This window comes from Eurosta solidaginis, chromosome 1 (genome assembly GCF_040869045.1).
Source record: "Eurosta solidaginis isolate ZX-2024a chromosome 1, ASM4086904v1, whole genome shotgun sequence".
Taxonomy (NCBI): domain Eukaryota; kingdom Metazoa; phylum Arthropoda; class Insecta; order Diptera; family Tephritidae; genus Eurosta; species Eurosta solidaginis.
Window position 1 is genome coordinate 167,199,294 of NC_090319.1, and position 23,121 is coordinate 167,222,414.

The 23,121-nt window shown below is 40.6% G+C and overlaps 3 protein-coding genes across 6 annotated transcripts in view; 1 reads left to right on the forward strand and 2 right to left on the reverse strand.

Annotated features, from left to right (window-relative positions):
• Positions 1–23,121, reverse strand: part of Parp1 (Poly-(ADP-ribose) polymerase) — a 636,927-nt gene that overhangs the window by 499,198 nt on the left and 114,608 nt on the right. The gene's annotated exons all lie outside the window — the stretch shown is intronic.
• On the forward strand, positions 7,720–9,037 carry LOC137238699 (uncharacterized). Its single transcript, XM_067763798.1, has 4 exons — positions 7,720–7,982; positions 8,033–8,200; positions 8,265–8,542; positions 8,598–9,037. The coding sequence occupies exons 1-4, from the start codon at positions 7,720–7,722 to the stop codon at positions 9,035–9,037; spliced, it is 1,149 nt and encodes a 382-aa protein (XP_067619899.1).
• Positions 12,767–14,932, reverse strand: LOC137239527 (uncharacterized). The gene is made up of 2 exons (XM_067764947.1): positions 14,894–14,932; positions 12,767–14,662 (listed from the first exon to the last, which is right to left on the reverse strand). Exons 1-2 carry the CDS (start codon positions 14,926–14,928, stop codon positions 14,137–14,139), a joined length of 561 nt encoding a protein of 186 aa, XP_067621048.1. The 5' UTR covers positions 14,929–14,932; the 3' UTR covers positions 12,767–14,136.

The window sequence follows — 23,121 nt, forward strand, 5'->3', positions numbered from 1 at the left end:
CACCGTAAAGTCCCTATCGAATCCGACTAAGCACAAAGACAAAGTTTCCATCGCCTTTGGCGATAAGGTGCTGTCGGATGCGAAAAAATGCGCGAGCGCTTTCTGCCGAAAATATATAATGCATCCTACGGTCGACAAAGATAGACGGAGAGCCAATAGACACGCACATAAACACAAACTCAGCGCGTCACAAATTGCCATCACCGCTAGAGAGGTTGAGGACGCCATTGGTCGCGCTAAACCATCCAAAGCAGTGGGCCCAGACGGCATAGCCATGCCGATGCTTAAAAATCTAGGGAAAGAGGGTTTCAAATGTTTAGCGCATGTCTTCAACCTGTCTGTCCACCTTTGTCATACCCCAGAAATGGAAAATGGCCAAGGTGGTCCCGCTACTAAAGCCTGGGAAACCAGCTAACGTAGGTGAGTCATACCGTCCGATATCTCTCCTATCGCCAGTGGCAAAGACGCTTGAAGCCATTTTGCTCCCTTATTTCCAAGCACATTTGCAGCTAGCCCCTCATCAGCATGGCTTCAGAAAACTCCATAGCACTACCTCCGCGCTAAATGTCATTAGCACCCAGATAAATTGCGGTTTGAGTCAATATCCCCACCATAGAACAGTACTCGTAGCGTTAGACCTATCAAAAGCTTTTGATACGGTCAACCATGGCTCGTTACTGCAAGACCTGGAAGGGTCTACCCTTCCCCCATGTCTTAAAAGGTGGACCGCAAATTATCTGGGTGGTCGGCAGGCATCGGTGCAATTCAGAAACGAAACATCAAAACAAAGGAGAATTAAACAAGGGGTGCCACAGGGTGGTGTCCTATCCCCGCTTTTGTTTAATTTCTACATATCTAAGCTACCTTCACCACTAGAAGGAGTCACAATCGTTTCCTACGCCGATGACTGCACAATAATGGCCACAGGCCCAGGCCCAGAGATCGATGAGCTATGCAATAAAATAAACGGCTATCTCCCTGATCTCTCCAGTTTTTTCGCCTCGCGAAACTTGGCATTGTCACCGACTAAATCTTCCGCGACCTTATTTACAACATGGACGCCCCAAATGTCGACCATATTGAACATCCACGTCGATGGCACTACGCTACCGACTGTCCTACACCCCAAAATCTTGGGTGTGACGTTTGATCAGGATCTACATTTTGGTGCGCACGCAACCGCAATTGTTCCAAGAATTCAGAGCCGTAATAAAATCCTCAAATCCCTTGCTGGCAGTACCTGGGGAAAAGATAAAGAAACGCTCTTGACCACATACAAAGCAATTAGCCAGCCGAAGGAAGAAACTACAGGCCTGCCAAAATACTGCTCTCAGAATCGCCACGGGCTGTCTTCTTATGTCCCCAGAACACCATCTGCATAATGAGGCGAGAATACTCCCCATCAGGGAGAGAAATGAGATGCTGACCAAACAGTTGCTGTTGAATACCCAGAAACCTGGGCATCCCAACAGACATCTGATTGACGAACCAGCACCGCATAGGGGCCTAAGGAGTCATCTCTGTGAGCATTTTAAGGAAATACGGCACCTGAGAACCCAGCCGTATGAAGCGGAAAAACACAAGCAGGTCCTTGGTGAACTCCATAGACAGGCGTCGGACCTTTATGTCGGGAATTGCCCGGTGAATCCAGTACTTGAAGAAAAATATCCAGAACTCGCAGAAGAGGAACGCATACCCCCAGGGAAACGCGTGTCACTCTTGCTCAACTTCGTTCTGGATACTGTAACAGGTTAAACTCTTACCTATCCAGAATCAACCCCGACATACAAAATGTATGCCCTGCTTGCAATGTGTCCCCACATGACACCAACCATCTCTTTAATTGTAATGTGGAACCAACGCCTCTAACACCCATTTCCTTATGGTCCACCCCTGTTGAAACGGCAAGTTTCCTTGGACTCCCGTTAGAGGATATTGATGACAATTTGTGATCGGTCGCGGCTATTAGGTGGGGCGAGCATTGCTACAACAACAACAACAACTATAGGTATTCTCCCATCTTTTAGATATATAGCCCAAATAAGTTTCTTACAATGGAAAATCTGCGCATTCCCTCGGCGAAGCTGTCAACCTCTTTGCTGATTTTTTCGGGGCGAATTTTGAGACTGGGACGTTTCTCACCGAGGAACTAGATACGGAAAATGACACCCCTATTAATTTTGGTCAATTGTCCCTGACTCTTGAAGATGTCATTTGTGGCATCTCGGTGATCAAGTCGTCAGTGCAAATGGATGAAGATGGGTTCTGTTCTTTTTTGTTTAAAAATATTGCAGCAGTTGCGTATCCAATCTTATTAATTTTTAATAAATCTCTCAGGAATGGAGATTTCATAAACGCTTGGAAGGTAACGTCTATTACCCCGATATTCAAGAGTGGTAATAAAAGTAATGTTGCCAACTACCGTCCTATTTCTAAACTTTCCACTGTCTCGAAATTGTTTGAAATTGTAGTTAAGGATAAAATATTCTTCGCAGTAAAGACCTTGATTTCACCTAAACAGCATGGATTCATGCCTGGCAGATCAACTGTAACTAATCTAGCAGTATTTTCTGATAGGGCGCAAGTTGATACTATCTATACCGATTTTTCGAAGGCTTTTGACAAAGTCAACCATTCATTACTAATATCTAAACTTGCTGGCTTCGGCTTCCATTCTAGTATGCTATCTTGGGTGAGATCTTACTTGGCAGATCGTAGCTGTGTTGTTGTGGTAGATGGTATTTCTTCGCGGTCGTTTACTGCCAATTCTGGTGTACCCCAAGGGAGTGTGTTCCCTTATTATTTGTTATCTTTATTAATGACATACGTCATTGTTTCAGTTATGCTGAATTCTTATTGTTTGCTGATGACTTGAAAATTTTTGCATCAATCACGACTCAATCTGAGTCCACTATGCTCCAAGCTGATCTTGATAACGTAATGGACTGGTGTAAACGGAATCGTCTGCTTTTAAATATAAGTAAATGTTTTAGTATTACCTTTGCTAAAACTCGAAATGTTCTTCCTGTTTCTTATCATATTGGGGACTCTACGCTGAGGGTTGTTGATGAAATATCAGATCTTGGTGTAGTCTTTGATGCGAAGTTTCTATTCCACAGTCAGATTAATTATGTCATTGCGAAGTCTTATTCCACACTCGCGTTCATTCGCCGTTTCAGTATGGATTTTAGTGATCCTTATACTTTAAAACTTTTATTTACAACCCTAGTGCGGTCTAAACTAGATTATGCTGTTTTCATTTGGAGAGACGACTATAGACCGACTTGAGCGTATTCAAAAAATATTTTTGCGATTTGCCCTCCGGTCTTTGCGTTTTCAGGACCCTGTTCCAACATACAGTTCTAGGTGTCTTTTAATTAACCTTAAATCTTTAGTGAGTAGAAGATCAATGCTTTCATTGACATTTTTATATGATATCATCAATGGGACGGTTGAGTCGCCCTATCTTTTAGAACGTATACGGTTCAATGTACCATCGCGAACCCTTCGATATCACGATTTTTTCTGGTTAGATAGATTTAGAACGACTTATGCTTCCAACTCTCCAATTGCTAGGGCAATGAGGGAGTTTAATTTGCTGTATTCTATAGATATTGATTTTGCATTAAATAAATTTAGGTTTAAACTGCTATTGAATGAAATTATTTGAATATTTTATATTCATTAGTTAAGATATTTTAGTAAATAGTCTGTAAGGAGGTTCTGATTGTCCTAGACTATAATATGAATAAATAAATAAATAAGTTTGTGATTATTCAGCAATTTATCAACCAACGTTATAACAAGCATGGGGTTGTTTAAATGAGCGGCCAACTCGGTGCTATTTCTGTAGTTGGTATTGAAGAGCGGTCAATCTTCGGGATTGCCGTCGAATTTTGGAAGTTCTTTAGGTATTACCTGTCTAGCAGCAATATGCGCAGGTGTTGGTTTGCGTAAAGAAAAGTTATTTGCTAGCAAACACGAACATTGCGTTTCACCCTGTGAAAGAATTTTATATTTCCTATCCAAATAATGGTGTTGAAGATCTTGTTCTTCTTCCAGCAGCTGCATGTGCAACTGTGTTTGAGATGGGATGTTGCTGTTAGACAAGCGTGGTTCGCCTGGTTTATGGAAAAACCTCTGCATGTACCTGTTGTTTTTTACGTCAGCCGGCGAACTCTTTTTCGATGGTACTATGGTTTCTGAGGGTGTTGATGTTGCGTTGCTAGGCCCGTAATTATTCAAACATGGTTGTTGTGCTTTTTTATATGCACCACTGTCACTGTCAGCATCGTTACTTACAGATGAAAAATTATGGAGACAGTTGTGAAGGATCAACTTGTGGCATACTTAGAAAAGCACAATGTGATCAGAACAATCGGGATTCAGGAAGAGCCATTCTTGTGAAACAGCGTTGAATATGGTAATTGCAGATTGGAAAGAAGACATGGCGGACAAAAAATTTACGGTGTCTGTCTTCTTGGATTTAAAACGGGATTTTGAAACTGTCGATAGATCTGAGCTATTGGACGTTATGTTTAAAATTGGTATAAGAGGAAAGGCGTTGGAATGGTTCCGGAGTTATTTGGGTGACAGAAAACAGAGAACGATAATTGGAAAGGAGGTTTCATCAGTGGTGGATGTTAACATTGGTTTACCACAAGGCTCGGTCTTGGCGCCAATATTGTTTACATTGTATATCTATGATATCAAAAGATGCTTAAAATATTGTAAAATACGTCTATTTGCGGATGATGCATTGCTTATCATAAGTGAAAAATATGCAGAATGTGCCATGCTGAAAATACAAGAAGACCTGGACTCGCTATACAAATGGTTATGCCTTTGAAAACTGAAATTAAATGTCGAAAAAACTAAGTTCATGATAGTTTGTAAAAACACTAATATCATAAGTAACAATAGTTTAAATAATATTACGCTGAAGGTAAAAAACATGGAAATCCAAATAGTAGACAAAATTAAGTATTTAGAAGTTTTGATTGATGATAATCTAAATTTTGGAGAGCATGTAACTTATCTGGAAAGGAAAATTGCACAGAAAATAGGCTTCATGTATAGAACATGTAAACATATCAGTCAAAGTCATAAAATATTGGTATATCGTTCAATTATTGAACCATACTTTATTTATTGTCCTACTATTCTGCTATTAAGTAATGATATATATATTAAGAAACTTCAAATACAGCAAAACAAGGCAATGCGATTTATTTTAAAATGTCCTCCAAGAACGCCAAAAATTGTAATGCTCAATAGATTAAACTGGCTTAGTATTAAACAGTCAGTTAGTTATTTCACATTGAAATTTATACACCAACTTAGGTTAGGAATGTTACCGAATTACCTGAGTAGTAAAATACATTATAATCATGAAATCCACAATTATGGAACAAGAAATTGCAATAATATAAGACTGCCTAGAATAAGAACTGAGTTCGCCAAAAGGTCTCTTGAATATTTAGGGTATAAAATGTATAATGAGTTACCTTCTGATTTGAAAGACTGTGAAAATATTAGTAAGTTCAAAGAAAAATTGTTTTTATATTGAACGTCACTAAATGTGACATGAGTATTTATGTTTAATTTCTTATTTTAACCTAAACTAGGTCTTAAAGACCGTAATAATAAATAAATAAATAAATAAATAAGAGGCGTTTCATGTGTAAGTTGTGACACGCTTGTTGAGGCAACTGGGGCTTCGTGACAATTTCAACAGTTCCAGCTTCCGTTCGCAACGCTAGAATCTACCGCGACACACTCAAAATGATACCACTTGTCGCAGGAATCGCCCTGCACCATACGATCGGCGTCTTTCGAATCGCATTTTTTACAACTGAACTCGTTTTCCAGCATTATTTTGGGTAGTAGTGCAGTTTACGGTACCCACCCTAAAGTTGGGCCAACATTTTCGAGTGAGGTAGCAAAAGACGCGTATTAATCTCGAGAACAATAATCCGAAGGCCGGAGATATTTGCAGTTGAAGTTGGCGATTTTAATGCGGTTGTTGTTGTGTTGTACCCACAAAAAAAATTGTGCATCACCGTGGCGGTAGCCACGGTTATACCACACACCCGGACTTGGCATGGCGTAGCCCAGGGTCATTTTTTATAAGCGCGGCCGAAGGCCGCCAACGCAGAAAAGTGTTCTGCGCAAAAATACTATGGATCCCACCCACGGTTTCGGAGGGAGGGTTTTTCGGGTTTTCGTTAATATCTTTTGAACGGGTAAAAAAAGTTAACTTCCGCTTTCGGATTCTTGATCTAGACGTGAATACTCAAATTGCGGTGGGTACCGTAAACTGCACTATTACCTTATTTTGTCGCGACTTGAAACGCGATAATTGGATATTGTGTTATAGAAATTGGATTTTCAAAAGGTTAAATATTGTTTTAAAGAAAAATCCAATTGAAGGATATTGTTTTAAAGAAAAATGTAACCTTGCCTCTATGTCAAGCAGAAGGAAAAACAATTTTTAACAGCATTCACGTTTTATTAAGATAGGATAAGTTAGTAAGTAAGAAAGTAAGTCTTAAAACAATATGTTCACCACCACTTGACAAATAAAAATTAGAGTTGGCAAATATCCGTGTACCTGCGATTTTGTCACAGCTACGGAAATAGCACAGTACACTTCAGCGAGAGCTTACAAGGAATATTCGTGACTGATTGCCTGTGGCAGCATTTATTTCCCGTTACCAATCACTGACTCAAACATAGCTCTCATCACAGGAACAAATCGCCTCTATGCTATGAACCAATACAATGAGCAAGTTTCTTAAGCTGTGGCTGAATAACAGTAGATGTCCCAAAAAATTACGCAGTGTTTATTATTCGCAACACAATCCGCAGGGAAAAATATAAAACTGAGGTAATTCTATATGACAGCATGGCACTGTTAATACGCGTCCAAAAATATCGAGAGGTGTCAAAAGACGCGTACTGACTTCGATAACAAATATGCGAAGGCGGAAAATACAAATTTTAGCTCGTTCAAAAAATATTAACGAAAAACCGGAAAATATCCCCGGAGTGCTCCGAAACCGGTTTGGAGACCAAAACTATATCCGCGCATAACACTTATGTTCACAATTTTTTTTGTGGGTATCACAAACTCTTCAAAATTACAACAACCACATGAAAAATTTCAATTTCGCACCAATATCTCTTGACAGACCCAAAATTTTTATTCGTATGTCGTATAAAATCACCAAAACTGAATCCTGTTGGCGTGGTATTTGTTTTTCTTTTTCAGTCACAGTCACGTTTAAAAGCCGCTGTGACTGAGAGGTCATAATCACAGATAACATTGCTCCTCAAAAATCACGGGATCGGCCAACATTAATAAAAATGTTCCATTATTCCTAGTGTACAATGTCTTTTTAAGCATTTTTTGACCGGTTGTTTTTACCGTAAAGCTGTAAACACAATGCCGAGCGACGACGATATACGCCGCGTCGGGCGATGACATTTTTCAAATTTACGCTCAGATATTTCGTCCAGTTAAACACAAAAGACAGCGGCGGCGATATTTTCTGACATTTTCTGTCATTTCTTCAATGGAAAATAATTTCTTATATTAGTGACCATTTCTTGTGGGAAATGAATTCAATTTAAGGTCAGCATTAGAAGTATATACAAAAAATGAATAACAGAGGCCGTTTGTTGAAAATTTTTAAAATTATAAACATCATTTTTGTAATGGTGAATATATGTCGCGAGGTGTGCCAGCAGTTGAAGCGGCGATGGTGGGTGCGGCCAGTTAATCGTACAAGGAAGACTCTGAGCTTCCACGAAACTTCCTTCGCACAGTTGAAACTCTCAGATGAAGAACATTTCTTCAAGGCAACACGTATGAATGTTGCAAAGTTTAATGCGCTAGTGAATTTGTTACGAGAGCGACTTCAACGTTTTTCCATAAGAGAACCAATAAGTGAAGAAATCCGTTTGGGTATCACTTTGATGTAAGTAACTTTATAAACTATATATCTGTGTAAAAATGGAGTTTCAACAGGTTCTTGGCACAAGGCTGTAATCCACAGTATTTAGCTTGGTCATATAAATTGGGTGTTTCTACATTTAGGAAAATAATATACGAGACATGCGATGCAATTTGGCATGGACTACGCGAAATTTACCTTGCCCAACCAAATCAAACCGAATTGAAAAACATTGCAGACAGGTTTGCTCCAATTGAAGTATGGTATTTAGTAACTATATATACTCATATATTATATTTTGGACAGGTTCTATGCAAAAACTGGAATGCCCCATTGTCTCGGCGCGGTGGACGGAAAACATGTGAAAGTAGTTTGCCCCAAACGTAGTGGTTCACTCTTTTTTAATTACAAAAAGACATTCAGTGTAGTTCTGATTGCAATATGCGATGATAGCTATACGTTTTCATTTGTAGACGTTGGTGCGTTGGGAAGCCAAAGCGATGGGGGAATTGTGGCACGAAGCGTATTTGGTAACATGATTCTAAGAAACGACCTGGAAATTCCTCCCCCAGATAACCTTCCAGGTAAAATGTTTATAACAGATAAGGTTTCAGTTAATTGATGCCATATTTCAAATAGGTACGGACCAAATATTTCCATATTTTTTCGTCGGTGACAGCGCATTTCCTCTGAAGCCTAATCTCATGCGCCCTTACCCTGGTCGAAATTTGTCACCCGCCAAACGAAATTATAACAAAAGGTTATCCTTCGTACGAGTGCACATTGAAAACACCTTTGGTATATTAGCAAATAGATGGAGAGTTCTTCATACAACGATTCACGCTGCTCCAGAAAATGTGGACAAAATTGTTTTAGCAACTATAGTCTTGCACAATTATTTAATGCTTGACAGTAGTAGTGGATACTTCGATCCGAACAGAGCCAGCAACAAACCACTTTCAACAAGAATGACATCTATTCAAATTGCTCATTCCAATCGATCAACAAATGAAGCATTTAGCGGAATACTTACTAGAAAGGCCAATGCGATCTGTGTGAAATCCGCAAACGTACCTTAAAATACCAATGCGGACATATGTAGCTACGTTTTTTATTTTACCAAATCTTATAATATTAAAAGTGAAGCTTTAAAATATACGGTAAACTAGGGTTGGAAAAATTTAAGTGCAGTAAAATGTCCTGTTGTTGTTGTTGTAGCAATGCTCGCCCCATCTAATAGCCGCGACCGATCACAAATTGTCATCAATATCCTCTAACGGGAGTCCAAGGAAACTTGCCGTTTCAACAGGGGTGGACCATAAGGAAAGGGGTGTTAGAGGCGTTGGTTCCACATTACAATTAAATAGATGGTTGGTGTCATGTGGGGACACATTGCAAGCGAGGCATACATTTTGTATGTCGGGGTTGATTCTGGATAGGTAAGAGTTTAACCTGTTACAGTATCCAGAACGAAGTTGAGCAAGAGTGACACGCGTTTCCCTGGGGAGTATGCGTTCCTCTTCCGCGAGTTCTGGATATTTTTCTTCAAGTACTGGATTCACCAGGCAATTCCCGACATAAAGGTCCGACGCCTGTCTATGGAGTTCACCAAGCACCTGCTTGTGTTTTTTCGCTTCATACGGCTGGGTTCTCAGGTGCCGTATTTCCTCAAAATGCTTACGGAGATGACTCCTTAGGCCCCTAGGCGGTGCTGGTTCGTCAATCAGATGTCTGTTGGGATGCCCAGGTTTCTGGGTATTCAACAGAAACTGTTTGGTCAGCATCTCATTTCTCTCCCTGATGGGCGAGTATTCTCGCCTCATTATGCAGATGGTGTTCTGGAGACATAAGACTTCCAGTGGGTGGTTTTTAGGCTTGGCGACCATATGGGTGACGCGTAGCACGTAATCGGCTGGCTAATTGCTTTGTATGTGGTCATGAGCGTTTCTTTATCTTTTCCCCAAGTACTGCCAGCAAGGGATTTGAGGATTTTATTACGGCTCTGAATTCTCGGAACAATTGCGGTTGCGTGCGCACCAAAATGTAGATCCTGATCAAACGTCACACCCAAGATTTTGGGGTGTAGGACAGTCGGTAGCGTAGTGCCGTCGACGTGGATGTTCAATATGGTCGACATTTGGGGCGTCCATGTTGTAAATAAGGTCGCGGAAGATTTAGTCGGTGACAATGCCAGGTTTCGCGAGGCGAAAAAACTGGAGAGATCAGGGAGATAGCCGTTTATTTTATTGCATAGCTACCGATCTCTGGGCCTGGGCCTGTGGCCATTATTGTGCAGTCATCGGCGTAGGAAACGATTGTGACTCCTTCCGGTGGTGAAGGTAGCTTAGATATGTAGAAATTAAACAAAAGTGGGGATAGGACACCACCCTGTGGCACCCTCTGTTTAATTCTCCTTGGTTTTGATGTTTCGTTTCTGAATTGCACCGATGCCTGCCGACCACCCAGATAATTTGCGGTCCACCTTTTAAGACATGGGGGAAGGGTAGACCCTTCCAGATCTTGCAGTAACGAGCCATGGTTGACCGTATCAAAGGCTTTTATATGTCTAGCGCTACGAGTACTGTTCTATGGTAGGGGTATTGATTAAAACCGCAATTTATCTGGGTGCTAATGACATTTAGCGCGGAGGTAGTGCTATGGAGTTTTCTGAAGCCATGCTGATGAGGGGCTAGCTGCAAATGTGCTTGGAAATAAGGGAGCAAAATGGCTTCAAGCGTCTTTGCCACTGGCGATAGGAGAGATATCGGACGGTATGACTCACCTATGTTAGCTGGTTTCCCAGGATTTAGTAGCGGGACCACCTTGGCCATTTTCCATTTCTCGGGTATGACAAAGGTGGAAAGAGACAGGTTGAAGACATGCACTAAATATTTGAAACCCTCTTTCCCTATGTTTTTAAGCATCGGCATGGCTATGCCGTCTGGGCCCACTGCTTTGGATGGTTTAGCGCGACCAATGGCGTCCTCAACCTCTCTAGCGGTGATGGTGACTGGTGAGGCGCTGAATTTGTGTTTATGTGCGTGTCTATTGGCTCTCCGTCTATCTTTATCAACCGTAGGATGCATTATATATAGTCGGCAGAAAGCGCTCGCGCATTTTTTCGCATCCGACAGCACCTTATCGCCTAAGGCGATGGAAACTTTGTCTTTGTGCTTAGTCGGATTCGATAGGGACTTTACGGTGGACCAAAGTTTACCTACACCGGTAGAGAGGTTACAACCTCTTAGGTGCTCTTCCCATTTCGCCCGCTTGTGTTCGTCCACAAGCAATCTGATGCGTTGGTTTATATCCCTTATTTGGGGGTCGCCTGGATCAAGCTGTCTTATAAGGTCGCGTTCCCTCGCTAAGCTCGCGGCCTCCGCCGGGAAGTGGGGCCGGATTTCGGGAATTCTCCCGGCGGGAATGAAATGTGCCGCGGCGGATTCAATGACCTTACGGAAGGCACGCTCCCCTTGGCGGGCATCAGTCGGGATAGGGAGGGCAGCAAAGCTGCTGTCTGTTGCAGATTTATATTCTTCCCACTTTCCTTTTTTGAAGTTTATGAAAGTGCGTTTTTCGGCGACGATGAAGTCGGCGGTACGCTCGAACGAAATAAGTATGGGCAGGTGGTCGGATGCCAATGTTACCATCGGCTGCCAGTTGACGCAGTTTACGAGTTCTGCGCTCACGATTGATCTGGCGAGCTATGACAGCTTCCTACCATACGTGTGGGGGCGTCTCCGTTTATTGTGCAGAACGTCGTTTCTTCTATTTGATCCGCCAACATCTCACCTCTACTGTCCGCCCGCAAGTTTGAATGCCATAGGTCGTGATGGGCATTGAAATCACCTAAGATAATGCGATTGTTGCCAGTGAGTAAGGCCTCGATATTAGGGCGGTATCCACTGGGGCAACAGGTGACAGGAGGGATGTAGATGTTGATGATTTCTAGATTTGCATCGCCTGACCGAACAGATAGGCCTTGACGTTCTAAGACATTGTCCCTGCGGTCGATGCCAGGATCAAATATATAATATTGCACAGAGTGGTGTATAATAAACGCGAGGCCGCCTCCATTTCCGCTCTCGCGGTCTTTCCTGTGGACATTATACCCAGAGCAGGTCTGCAATGCAGATCTTGCTGTGAGTTTAGTCTCTTGAATCGCAGCAATGCGGATGTTGTGCCGCTTAATGAAATCGACTATCTCCGTAATCTTCCCAGTTAGTCCATTACAGTTTAACTGCAGAATTCTGAAGTGCATGAGGGGTGACGCCGTCCCTCTAGGGGTAAGTGACGGGTGACTACGCCTAGGTTGTGGAAGGCCAGGACGCAATTGCTGGTGTGGCCTTGGGACTGGGCGCCCTTGGACAAGCATTGGGGTACCCGGATGATTTGGGTTTGCGACCTGGCAACATGGCGCGATGAAACCCGTCGAGAGGTTGCCGTCGCGGAGACCAGAACATCTAGGAAAGTGGCACCACCCAAGGCAGGAGCTGCATTGAGCGGATGTCGCAAACCTATATATTCTGTGCTGGCAGACGGTGCAAACGGAGGTAGGGATTAAGAGTCTGTTAGTCTGTCTTAGGCGTAGACACAAAGGCTAAAATTGGTAGGACTAGAAGGCTGCATACTCAAAGAGATTAAGAGAACTCTAATAAAAGCTTGGAAATTTTTGTAAAATTCTCTCGAATTTTCGAATTTTTTGTAAACTTTTTTGCGAATGGTTTGCATAGTTTTAGCAACAAAATTCTTTGAAGCTCTTTCTTCAAATATCGAAAAAAAAGAATTTAATTGGCGAATTTAATTTGATTGCCACTGCTATTTTTCTTTTCGCTGCTGTATGTCTTTACAATACACACACACACATTTACCATCAAGTAGTAAAATTTCATTACTCGAAGTAACATAAAACTGTCAATTAATACGTCCAGTTTTGATTTGCATCTACTTTTATGGCAAAATGAATTTTTTTCTCACAAAGGTCTATTTTAGCTGCTTACATAATTCAGCCATACTTTAGCGCATTAAATTCGCGCCATACAAGTTTAGCAAAATATGTCTAATTAATTTCCAAACTTATATTTTAATCTATGCAACTATTCATAATTTTTGTACAGGAGCTGTTATCCCTCAGAAAAATTATGGCATACTTCCAAACTAGCAAAGCAATAGCGAAAGTTACAAACGTTTCAGGATTTCCCTGATAAAACGCCCCAAAGTCCTAGATCGGCAATACATACAAACACAAAATACATTTTTATCATAAAAGGACCCATGTACAAATTAGAAGTTTTGTAGTATTTTTTGATAAGTTACGTAATTGCTTTATGAAACGAAATAAAACCTGAACTACGAATAATAAAATTACTATGGGTTAACTGCGTAAGCAAAAGTGTATGTGTATTAATAAAAAGTTTATAGGTTTGTTTAAAGGCTTAACTAGTCTAGTCTCTGAGTTGAATTGAAAATTGTGCATCTAGCAAAAGAGAAAGATGTATATTTAGTTGCTATCAAGTTTTAAATAAAATTTCAATGTTTTGCACAAATTTGAACTATAGAATATACGTTATTCAATACCGATAGGTTATTAAATTGCATACTTCAACGCTCGAATTTGGTCTCCATTCTCTGTATAAAGGCAACATATGATCCAAAATGGCATACAGTGCCGTTGGGAATAACTGGTATACATAAATATCGTTAGCTTAATTAACAAAGGCCCTAACCAACAGACTTTTTGATACTGCATTTTCCGCAGACTTTGGTATATATTAAAAAACGCCCTGACAAAAAGTTTAAAGGGTTAGAACCATAGCCACTTTTGAAATGCCATACTATGTTTTGTGAACGCGAAAATAAAATGTGATTCGCTACTCGTACAAATTTCAAATATGTTGGTTAGATCCTTTGTGCATTAAGCTAACGATATGTCTGTAATGAGAGGTAAGCAGTCGCAACTCCACTTTTAGTCCAAATGGAACTAGTAGCATTTTTCAATTTTATTATGGCTTCTTGACCTTCTGGCAAAAGATCTTAGCTCAGATATTGTTGGTTGCCTACACTTCGAACTTTACGATGTATTGCCATTGTCATTGTCATTGAGGTACTTGTTTTTCTCATTTCTCAAAATATATTTTTTGGACTTACGACTGTTTACCTATCAGCTAAAGACGTGAAATTATTGAATACTTGTCTTTCCTAGTTCTTCATAAACTAAAGCAACAACTTTCCTTTCAATATTGCGCACATTATTCTGTGATAAGTTGGCACTGGAAATTGTTTTCGCCAAGCTTTCAAACAAAAGCGAAGTAGAATCCCGTATTTTTTCCTGCTCAGGGGCACAAGCTATCTCTTGGATTGTTTTTGCGCATTCTTTTAGCACATCCTTGAAAACTGAAGTAACTTCAGCATCTGCTTGCTTTTTTGACTTCCGGTTCTTATTCTGAGCGACATAGCTTCTAGCTGCTTTATCATTTGAAGGTTTGGAATTCTCGTCAACTAACTGTGGTTCGTATACTATATACGGTTCGAAAGTAGCATCCATAATTGCATTTGGAGAATTGGAACAATCTGTCGAATTTTCGCTTATTTGCGATTCGTATACAATAAGTGGTTCACGATTTGAAGAGTTTGAGTAATCTGTTGACTTTTCATATACATCAGTATGTTCGTTAATCATGCCAGGATCACAATTTCCAACAGTTCTAAAAAGAAAAAAATATATGATTGATAATCTAATCTAATCTATTTTCTATTACATACATCCCATTCCCGATCACACTATATTACATATAGAGTATAACTGTACCAAATATTGTGGGAATTCTAACGCATCTTTTGATACCACTCCTGGAATTTTTAGACGTGTAGTAATTGCGAAATGTAATGAAAACCACTCAAACCCATCGCGGCAATATACATAACCCTGTACTTACTTTCTTGAATCAGGATAGTCGTCTAAAAACTGCATTGCATTCATGTATTTCCAACTTTTAGTAGTACTTCCTGCGGCGCTCCCGGAAGGAGATAGCGCACAGCGCTTACTCGCAGACTTTTCCACTTTTTACGACATGTTTCTCCTAAAAAGGATACTTAAACATATGAGAAGAACCCACATCAAAACATATAAATACTTACCATCCAAGGTCAATGCTATGCCAATATTTTCAAATATCGACTGCTTTTTATTTAAATTTTTATAATCTGAAGAACCAAGATTATATAAACAATCGTTTTCCTTAACTTTTTCTATGATATATTCACTTATATTTCTCAATTTTCAATTTGCATACAAAATTTTCACAAAATAATTTTACACAAACAGCTGATTTGACTATACTAAGAGTGACCATATGAAAGGACAAAGGAAGAGAGAAGAAGGAACTAATGATTTCACACAAAGAACTCACTGAAAAACTTTATTATAATCATGCAAATTAATTTATTCTAATCCAGAGTTTGGAAATGGATGTTTGTGCTTTTTAAAGAACGAGATAAATGTATTTTTAGTTTAAATTTAATGTGAGCGTTGAAGCAAAAAATAAATATGGTCACCTTTGGCATAAATTGTCGTCATCGCCCGGCGGCGACGATAGAATTAAATCTATCGTCGCAAAATGACGTCGCGTAAATTCCGCTCTTGGCGTTCATTGTGTTCACCTTCATGTAATTATGGGGATTCTATTTTTGACAAGGCGATGTTCGTCGCGTTTATTTCACGGCGTCAGGGCATTGTGTTTCAAGCTTAAAGCACAAGAAATGTTAATATAATTTTACTGTTACATATGTATATACCAACATACTTACATACGTAGAACATGAAGATCATGTATGTAAGCATGTATCGTATGCGAATAAAGGTAAAGGAAGACATATTATAACTCTTAGCTAATGCAAGCAAATAAGGCAGTGGCGACGGCAACAACAGGATTCACCGGGCAATTTCTGTTGTTGTTGTAGCAGTGCTTCGCCCCATCCAACAATAGGTGCGACCGATCACAAATTGTCATCAATATCGTCTAACGGGAGTTCAAGGAAACTTGCTGTTTCAACAGGGGTAATGAGAGGGGTGTTAGAAGCGTTGGTTCCACAATAGAGTTGAAGAGATGGTTGGTGTCATGTGGGGACATGTTACAAGCAGGATATATGTTTTGTATGTCGGGGTTGATTCTGGATAGGTAAGAGTTTAACCTGTTACAGTATCCATTTCGAAGTTGAGCTAGTGTGACTCGCGTTTCCATAGGGAATGTGCGTCCCTCTTCTGGGTATTGTTCTTTGAGTACAGGATTCACCGGGTAATTCTTGACATAGAGGTCCGACGCCTGTTTGTGGAGTTCATTGAGGACCTGCTTGTGTTTTTGGCTTCATATGGCTGTGTTCTAGGCGCCGTATTTCCTCATAACGCTTACGGAGATGACTCCTTAAGCCCCTGGGCGGTGTTGGCTCATCAATCAGATGTCTGTTGGGATGTCCAGTTTCCTGGGTATTGAACAGGAACTGTTTGGTTAGCATTTCATTTCTCTCCCTAATGGGGAGTATTCTCGCCTCGTTATGTAGATGGTGTTCTGGGGACATAAGAAGACAACCCGTGGCAGTTCTCAGGGCAGTTTTTTGGCAAGCCTGTAGCTTCTTCCAGTGAGTAGTCTTTAGGCTTAGCGAGCATATCGGGGACGCGTAGCATGCAATCGGCTGGCCAATTGCTTTGTAAGTGGTAATGAGCGTTTCTTTATGTTTTCCCAAGTACTACCAGCAAGAGATTTGAGGATTTTATTACGGCTCTGGATTTTCGGTACAATTGCGGCTGCATGCTCACCAAAATGTAGATTCTGATCAAACGTCACATCCAAGATTTTGGGGTGTAAGATAGTCGGTACGGTAGTGCGACTGGCGTGGATGTTCAAAATGGTCGACATTTGGGACGTCCATATTGTAAATAAGGTCGCCGACGATTTAGTCGGCGATAATGTCGGGTTTCGCGAGGTGAAAAACTCAGGGAGGTAGCCGTTTATTTTGTTGCAATGCTCATCGAGCTGAGGGCCTGATATGTAGAAGGTAAACAAAAGTGGGGATAGGACACCACCCTGTGGCACCCCTTGTTTAATTCTTCTTGGTACGGATGTTGCGTTCCTGAATTGCACCGATGCCTGCCGACCAGACAGATAACTTGCGGTCTTCCTTTTAAGACTTGGGGGAAGGGTAGACCCTTCCAGGTCTTGCAGTAACGTGCTATGGTTGACCGTATCAAAAGATTTTGACAGGTCTAACGCAACGAGTACTGTCCTATGGTGGTGGTTTTGATTTAAGCCGCAATATATCTGGGTGCTGATGGCATTTAGCAAGGTGGTTGTGCTATGTAGGGTTGCACTCCAATTATCTTACCAATTTCCACTCCAATTACACTCCAGTTTTACATTTTGCATCCACATTTCAGGGCTGTGGTCAACCTTTTCAACTCATATACCTGTTAGCAAGGCTTATCTGCCTCAACAATATCTACGCAAAGCGGTTCGCCTACCGCTGTCAACCGACATAGTCAGCCGATTACTCAACCTCTTCCGTCAAATCCTGCCATCGTTTTGGAGGTGGCCGTCCGTCCTTCGAAAACCTCCTTTCAGGCATCCTTTCTTAGCGCAGCCTAAGGCAACTTCAAACATCTCAAAAGACAAGATGAGCGCTGGTAGACTCGTACAATTAACTGCTTAAGATGGCTGAGCAAGCCCGATGGTATCCTCAACCTCTTTGGTGGCGATGGTAATTTGGGACGCGCTGAATTTATGTTTATGTGCGCGCCTATTGGCCCGCCGTCTAACTTTGTCAGCTGTAGAATGCATTATATATTGTCGGCAAAAAGCGCACGCGCATTTTTTCGCATCCGACAGCAATTTATCGCCAAAGGCGATTGAAATTTTGTCATTGTGCTTAAACGGATTCGATAAGGACTTTACAGTGGGCCAAAGCTTCACCACAGAGAGGTTACAATCCCTTAAATGGTCCTCCCATTTCGCCCGCTTGTGTTCATCCACAAGCAATCTGATGCGTTGGTTTATATCCCTCATTTGGGGGTCGCCGGGATCAAGCTGTCTTATAGGGTCACGTTCTCTCTCTAAATTTGCGGCCTCCGCCGGAAAATGACGCCGGATTGCGGGAATTCCTCCGGCGCGAATAAAACGAGCCAAGGCGGATTCACTCTGGGGGTAAGTGACGGGTGACTACGCCTGAGCTGAGGGAGGCCAGGACGCAATTGCTGCTGTGGCCCTGGGACTGGACGTCCCTGGGTAAGCATTGTGGTACCCGGTGTAGTTGGGTTTGCGGCCTGGCAAAATGCCAGCTTATGCATTATGAGTAGATTGCACGTATTTTTATGGAGAACGGTAGAATGAGCGACACTGGCGCCATCTGATATTGAAAAGTAGCCAACTCCCCAATTTTTTTCCAAGCAAATCATGAGAAGAATTTGACACTTGCTTTGGCTAAGGGTGTTGGCGCACTTTGCAAGTGAAATTGTTTTTCCTACTGGTTGGTAAATTTTCTAAAATTTTTCACAATTAAAAACTGCAATTTAACAATCGAATACGACACAAAATATGTTAGCAAGTATTTTTGTTGTATAGGGAGAATATTTACAACAGTGTTTCGCTAAATTTTGTATGTGAGTCGGCAAGGCGTAATAAACTTCAATTGCCAAGTCTGAAGTTCCTTCATATTTACAAACACAACATCTTGGTTGACTGTGGCGATGTTATTGGAATCCATAAGCTTGTGTTAAACGCATCTATATGAAAAATGTCATTGTACCGCGGCCTTAAACCAAGATGTTACGTTTGTAAATATGAAGGAACTTCAGATGTGGCAATTGAAGTTTGTTACGCCTTGCCCATTCACATACAAAATTTCGCGAATACAACAAACATACTTGCTAACATATTTTGTGTCGTAATCGATTGTTATATTGCAGTTTTTAATTGCGAAAAATGTTAGAAAATTTACCAGCCAGTGGGAAAAATAATTTCACTTGCAAAGTGTGCCAACACCCTTAGCCAAAGTAACTGTCAAATTCTTCTTCTTATGCTTTGCTTGGAACAAAATTTGGGAGATGGCTACTTTTCAATATCAGATGGCACCAGTGTCGCTCATTCTACCGTTGTTCATAAAAATGCGTGCAATTTACTCATAATGCATAAGCTTGTGTTAAACTCATCTACATATATGAAAAACTGCTTTTGTGTCGGAGCTATAAAGTATGTGTGGTACACAATGATAAATGCATACATGTGCTTCATCGTAAAATGGGGCATCGTGATCCGATGGCGATTCGAAAAATGGCATTGGATCGTTCGATTAAAGGACTCAATATTGTTGAATGCGGAATCGAACAGATGTGCGAAGTGTGCATGAAGGCCAAAAAGACTCGTTTACCATTTCCACAGAAATCCGAAAATACGTCATCAGCGGTTTTAGACTTACTACATTCGGACGTGTGCGGACCTATGAGTACAGCCACACCTTGTGGAAAGCGGTACTTAGTGACCTTCATTGATGACTACTCTGACTACTATCGTCATTTTATTGACACACAAATCTGAAGTTGAAAGCGCTATGAAGCCGTTTATTGTTTTATGTGAAAACAGATTCGGGCGAGCTCCAAAGATAATGCGGTCCGATCGTGGTGGAGAATACACGTCAAAGTCATACACATCATTTTTAAAGTCAAAAGGGTATTCAAATTCAACTAACAGCTGCAGACTGTCCTCAGCGGAATGGAAAGGCTGAACGCAAGAATCACACGTTAATCGAAATGGCACGTTGCATGCTTGTCGATGCGGAATTAAGCCACAGTTATTGGGGTGAAGCAATCGCAACAGCTAATTTCATCCAAAACTGTGTGATTACAAGAACAACCAACGTTACGCCATTTGAAAGATGGAACGGATTTAAACCAGGTATAGAAACGTTTCACGTATTTGGTACTAACTGTTTTGTTTATATATCGTCAGCAAAAACAGGCAAGTTAGACAGTGTAGCAAAAGAAATGATATTTCTCGGATACGATGCGAACTCAAAAGCGTATCGTTGTTACAATGCCGCAACAAATAAGGTAGTAATTAGTCCAGATGTTAAATTCACTACGGATATATCGATAAATTCGGGTGAGGAGCGTAATATTAGTCGTACAGAAGAAAGTCAAATCTCGATAAATTTGGGGAATGGATGTTTCCAAAGACGATAATGGTAATTTCGAATTGAATCAATCGGCGCATATCACCAAAATTGCGGCGGATTTCGGATTGACGGATGCGAAACCGGTAATAACTCCAATGGAAGTTAATTAGGGAAAGACAGATTCTACAGATCCATTGGAAAACAACAAGAAATATCGGTCGGTGGTAGACTGTTATATTTATCAGTTCACACAAGGCCCGACATTTCGGCCAGCGTTAGTATTTTAGCACAAAAGGTATCCCAGCCGACAAAGGATGATTGGAATCAACTCAAACGTGTTGTTAAGTATTTGAAGTCAACATATCAATTAAAATTGAGATTGAGCAACTTGCAGTGTGAAAATTTGTCGTTATTTGGGCATGCAGGTGCCACATGGGCTGATGACAAAATTGCCAAAAAAATCAAACAGTGGCCGCATAATATTTCTCAACGGCGGTACAATCAGTTGGGGATGCAATAAGCAAAGTATGGTTGCAGCTTCATCATGCGAAGCTGAATTCATTTCCTTTTCAGATGCAACTAAGGAAATTAAATGGACAATCAGGCATGTATTGATCTTGTGCGAGATCAGAAATATTCGTATAAAACAAACCATATTGATACGAAATACAAAATAATTCGCGACTACGTTAATCAACAAATCATCGAATGCAAATACTGTCCCACCAGTGAAATTATAGCTGATTTGTTTACAAAACCACTACCTGCATTTAAACATGGTTATTGTAGAGAGAAATGTAATTTAGTTTGAACGAGGAGGAGTGTTGAATATAAGCAGAAGTAATTTACCATCTTTAGCGTTCAAACACATTACGTCTTTATTCTATTCAACAAAAATGCATTACTACACTCACTTACATATGTATTTTGCTTTTGTATAGAAATGTCAATGCTTTTCATATTTTTCATTTCCTGTCTATTCTTGTAAATTCTTTCATTAATTAAACACGTGATAAATATATTCACATAAAGTGTAATTTTACAGAATCACCATACACTGTTTGATATTAATCCAAACGATCTAGGCAGCCGAATATCATAAAGTTTAGATGTTCTGCAAACTAATTAATTCTACACTGGATTCACCGGGCAATTCCTGGCATAAAGGTCCGCCGCCTCTTTCTGGAGTTCACTGAGGACCTGCTTGTGTTTTTTCTTCATACGGCTGAGTTCTCAGCTGCCGTATGTCCGTGGGCGGTGTCGGCTCATCAATCAGATGTCTGTTGGGATGCTCTGGTTTCTGGGTATTCAACAGGAACTGTTTGGTTAGCATCTCATTTCTCTCCCTGTTGGAGAGTGTTCTCGCCTCATTATGTAGATGGTGTTCAGGGGACATAAGAAGACAGCCCGTGGCGGTTCTGAGAGCAGTATTTTGGCAGGCCTGTAGCTTCTTCCAGTGAGTAGTTTTTAGGCTTGGCGACCATATAGGGGACGCGTAGCATGCAATCGGCTGGCCAATTGCTTTGTAAGTGGTAATGAGCGTTCCTTTGTCTTCTCCTCAAGTACTGCCAGCAAGAGATTTGAGGATTTTATTACGGCTTTGGATTTTCGGTATAATTTCGGCTGCATGCTCACCAAAATGTAGATCCTGATCAAACGTCACACCCAAGATTTTGGGGTGTGGGACAATCGACAGCGTAGTGCCATCGACGTGGATGTTCAAAATGGTCGACATTTGGGACGTCCATATTGTAAATAGGGTAGCGGAGGATTTAGTCGGTTACCAACCAAGGACTTTCATTTCAGTGAACCCCCATTTAATTTGTTGCGTCCCAATGAGTGGTACCTCAAAGTGATGAGCAATGTTTTTTGGAAGGTTGGAAAGAACGTGTATCAAATCCTGTCCCGAATCACGCTGAAAGGACGTTGTGTCCCATCAACGCCGCAACTGTCGGTCTGAGACTGCGGTTTCGAGGTTTCGTCCATAATCCCTCGTTTTTTTACATGATTTGTGTATGAATTTTCTGTCGGGATATCCATTTACGGTTAATCATTCGGCAGCTTAAGGTTTAGCTGGTTGTGCATTCCCCATCATGTGTCCGTACATGAAAAATCAGAAATAAGGACAATTAAAACTTGTTTACCTTATCGCGAGAGTTTTACAGTGCTCTAGTAAACTTTTCTTGAATGTTTTTAAATTATTACTATTTTTTATATTAGGAAGTTCGTTAAAACTTTTTAACCCTTTATAAAATATATTTTGCTTGTCCAGTTCTGTTTTGAAGAGAAGAAGTCTCAAATTATTGTTTTCTCTGACTACGTATGAGTGGGTTTCATTAGCATAAATTAGTTTATCACTCAAGTACTCAGGCAACATTCCAATATTCATATTAAACACAAATTTCATACTGTGATAAAATAAAAGCTGTCTTACGCTGAGCCAATTAAGTGCTTCGATCATAGGTTTTATTGAGTGTCGTATGGCAGCTTAAGGATAAATATCATAGCTTTATTTTGCATAACCTGTAGCTTATCTACTTGTGCATCGCTAGCAATAAAAAATGTTGTTGCACAGTATATAAAGTGCGGCTCATTTATGGATCTGTAGACTTTCAATTTATCAGACCAATTCTAAATATTCTGGCGGAATTTTGTTCTCGCGGATTTTTATATTCCCATCTCCTAGGGAGAAGAATAATTGGGGAATAGGAATTTCGAATTTTCGAAGTCAGCTGTTTTGTCAATTGAAATTTCGTTGCGCATTTCTTATTTTGTTTAAAAAATTGTAAAGTTTAATTATTGTTGCCAATTTGTTTGAAATTAAGAAATAAGGTATAAACAATGCACATTATTGCGTTTCATGTGGTATTCACTTAAATGAGTAATGAATTGGTGCCACAGCAACATCAACATAGGAGCATAAGAAGAAGACCGGCGGGATAACACAAATCTGCCGGAGTTGCTGCATTCATTCTGCAAAGCAATTTTCTGGCGGCCAAGTCGA

Coding starts and splice junctions, on each gene's coding strand:
- LOC137239527 (XM_067764947.1), bottom strand. CDS start 14,928: ATGCAGTTTTTAGACGACTATCCTGATTCAAGAAA. Junction 14,663..14,893: donor GACTATCCTGATTCAAGAAA/GTAAGTACAGGG, acceptor TTTTCTTTTTAG/AACTGTTGGAAATTGTGATC.
- LOC137238699 (XM_067763798.1), top strand. CDS start 7,720: ATGGTGAATATATGTCGCGAGGTGTGCCAGCAGTTGAAGCGGCGATGG. Junction 7,983..8,032: donor CGTTTGGGTATCACTTTGAT/GTAAGTAACTTT, acceptor GAGTTTCAACAG/GTTCTTGGCACAAGGCTGTA. Junction 8,201..8,264: donor TTGAAAAACATTGCAGACAG/GTTTGCTCCAAT, acceptor TATTTTGGACAG/GTTCTATGCAAAAACTGGAA.